At 46.6% G+C, this 2550-nt stretch overlaps 1 protein-coding gene across 1 annotated transcript in view; it reads left to right on the plus strand.

The window, feature by feature from the left end:
• TCHP (trichoplein keratin filament binding) overlaps positions 1 to 2550 on the plus strand; it is a 7811-nt gene that overhangs the window by 2524 nt on the left and 2737 nt on the right. Inside the window, exons 6-9 of the mRNA XM_019506661.1 lie at positions 15 to 87; positions 815 to 927; positions 1242 to 1308; positions 1630 to 1802. Coding sequence (XP_019362206.1) covers positions 15 to 87; positions 815 to 927; positions 1242 to 1308; positions 1630 to 1802 — 426 coding nt within the window. The remainder of the gene's footprint in view (positions 1 to 14; positions 88 to 814; positions 928 to 1241; positions 1309 to 1629; positions 1803 to 2550) is intronic.

The raw sequence follows: 2550 nt of genomic DNA on the forward strand, positions 1-2550 counted from the left end.
GAGGAAGAAAAGAGGCGGCTAGAAGAGAAGCAGCGAGCTGAGATGTTGTTGCAGCAAATGGAAGAACTGAAGCTGCAGGAGATGGAGGTAACTGTTCAGCTTCCCCTTGTCTGAAGCCGTGTGCAACTCTAATCTTAAAGTCCAGAAAAGGGAGAAGAGTTGATTCCAGCTCAGGAATACAGGAAGGGAAGAGGTCAGGCTGCACACTCATCCTTCTGCGGGTGATGACCCTCTTGTCTTCCCTTCTCTCTGGGTACACTGGCTGTGAGGTTCAGTGATGGGCTTTTGTTTGTTCCTCCTGAAATATCTGAGCATCCTGTTCTTAGCGCTCGCATCTGAGAAAGGAGGCTGATTTTAGGCACCTGGCTAGGTGTGGCAGCCTTCAGGCTTTTTCCAGCCAGCGCTCCTAATTAGATCTCTAATAGTCTAGCATGGCAAGGTGTGGGTGAAATTAATGTAGGCCCTAGGACAGTAACTGGGAGGAGATTCCTGGCACCCATCTTGCTGCTGGCAGTAAAACATGCTGGTACAAAGGCTTCCCTCTGAGGTGCTGCTTTAATTGTGGAAAGCTGGAATTTGGCAATACCTGAGAAGGTGGCTCACAGTGTCACTGGGTTTCACTCCCTTACTTCTTCATGGGGATCCCAAGAAACAGGTTTTGTTTCCGTCTCAAGTGCTGCAGTACAGGGAATTGGCCAGTCTTTTCTAGCAGATCCTGATTCAGCCAGTGCAGCTGCTCTTTTACGGTGGCAAGCACATTTTGATGGATTCCCCTTTCCTAATCACTCTGAGGTGCTGTTTCTTTCATAAACAGGCAACTAAACTGAAGAAAGAGCAGGAGAATTTACTGAAGCAGAAATGGGAGCTAGAAGAGCTAGAGGAAGAAAGGAAACAAATGGAGGAGTGCAGGAAGAAGCTGGAGCTTGGGTATGATGTGATACAGTATAGTGCCAGGGGGCTCCAACACAGGCACGGTTTGTATCTGGGGCGGCACTTGCTCTGTGTGGGGAGTCATTGGTGCTGCTGCCGGCTGTATATGCAAAGGGAAGGCAAGCAGTTTAAATATCATAGAAAAAAAACAAATGCTGTATGAAAGCAGCATGGACTGTATCCCCTTCTGTCCTGTCAAATGCTGGTAGGTGGTAGCACCCTGGTCACCAATCCCATCCTTGAATGTTACTGAGTAAAAACATGGGGCTTTGAGATTGCTTTATCTCTTTTTTCTTTTTTTTCCCTCCCAGTCGCTTTTTGAGACATCAGTATAATGCCAAATTAAAACAACGTGCACAGCAGATACAAGAGGAACTGGTAAGAAGACCTTTCTTATCTCATATCTGTTATATCCACCATGTCCTGAGTGCACTGAAAAGCCCTCTTCCTTCAGCACATTTTGTTACTTGCTTTGTTTGCATCTCTCATGTGTCCAGCATTTCGGCAAGCTCTGTCCATCTCCTGGTGGCAGAGCTGAAACACAAGCAGGTCAGAGCGGTGGCGAGAATGTGATGTTGCAAGTGTCCTATCTGTGATCAGTCTTGATGCTGAGACACTGGCAGTTTGTGTGTGCAGGGAATCTACTCATATGCTGGCTTGACAACTTGTTGTGCATATGTTCTTCTGGCTCGTCTCTAGGAGATGGATAGACAAATACTTCTAGCCCTCCTTGAGAAGGAAGATGAGGACCAGCGGCTCCAGTCTGCCAGACGGGAGCAAGCTATTGCAGATGCGGCATGGATGAAACGTGTCATTGAGGAGCAACTCCAGTTAGAGAGGGAACGAGAGGCACACCTGCAGACCATTTTTAGGTGAGTGCAGTGCATCTCCTGCAGGTTGAAATGGGCTGAATGTATCCTTTACAAAGCAGTGAGTCACTCTGGTTGGAAAATCTCCATAAACATTTATGTAGGTGAGGAAGGGGAGAAAGAGGAAGTCTTCTCTAACTGTATTACTGTCTGGTTTGATTTAGTTTTAAAAGAAGCTATTGAGTTTTTCAGTGTAATACAAGAATGGCTTTTCTGTTTCCTTTTCCATTCAGTCAGGATGCAAATACAGACATTAGGGTCCAAAGACATGGAGTTCTTTTAACAGAAAGGCACCAAGACCACCTGGTTGCTTTCCAACAGGCTTGTGACCAGATTCTGTCATGTGTGTGTACTTTTAGCTCTGGTAATAACTGCAAAGTCAGCACTTGTTTTTCACAGTAATTGGCCTGCAACCATGTAGGGAGGTGGGCCACATCTCAGCTGGACAATGTCATGGTGTTCACCCAGCTGTAGTGATAGAGGCTCTTGAAGAATCCCAGATCAGCAGCCAATGAACTTTGTGGCCTAAGTGACTTCTTACAATGTGTACTCTCTCTCTTTCTCTGTCTAAGGAGAGATTGAGGACTAAGGGGAGTCAACTGTCACCTTACTGACCTCAGCAAGGCTTTATGGAATATAACTGGGGGGCACAGCTTGGTTCAGGGAGAACATTGGGTGAGCAAGGCCAGTGAAGCCAGTAATTTCTCTTCCTTTGGCTGTGTGGCAGAAAGCCACCTTGGTTTCTCCCCAA

The sequence above is a fragment of the Gavialis gangeticus genome, unplaced genomic scaffold (genome assembly GCF_001723915.1).
Source record: "Gavialis gangeticus isolate Ggan-Ray unplaced genomic scaffold, GavGan_comp1, whole genome shotgun sequence".
NCBI classification, from domain to species: domain Eukaryota; kingdom Metazoa; phylum Chordata; order Crocodylia; family Gavialidae; genus Gavialis; species Gavialis gangeticus.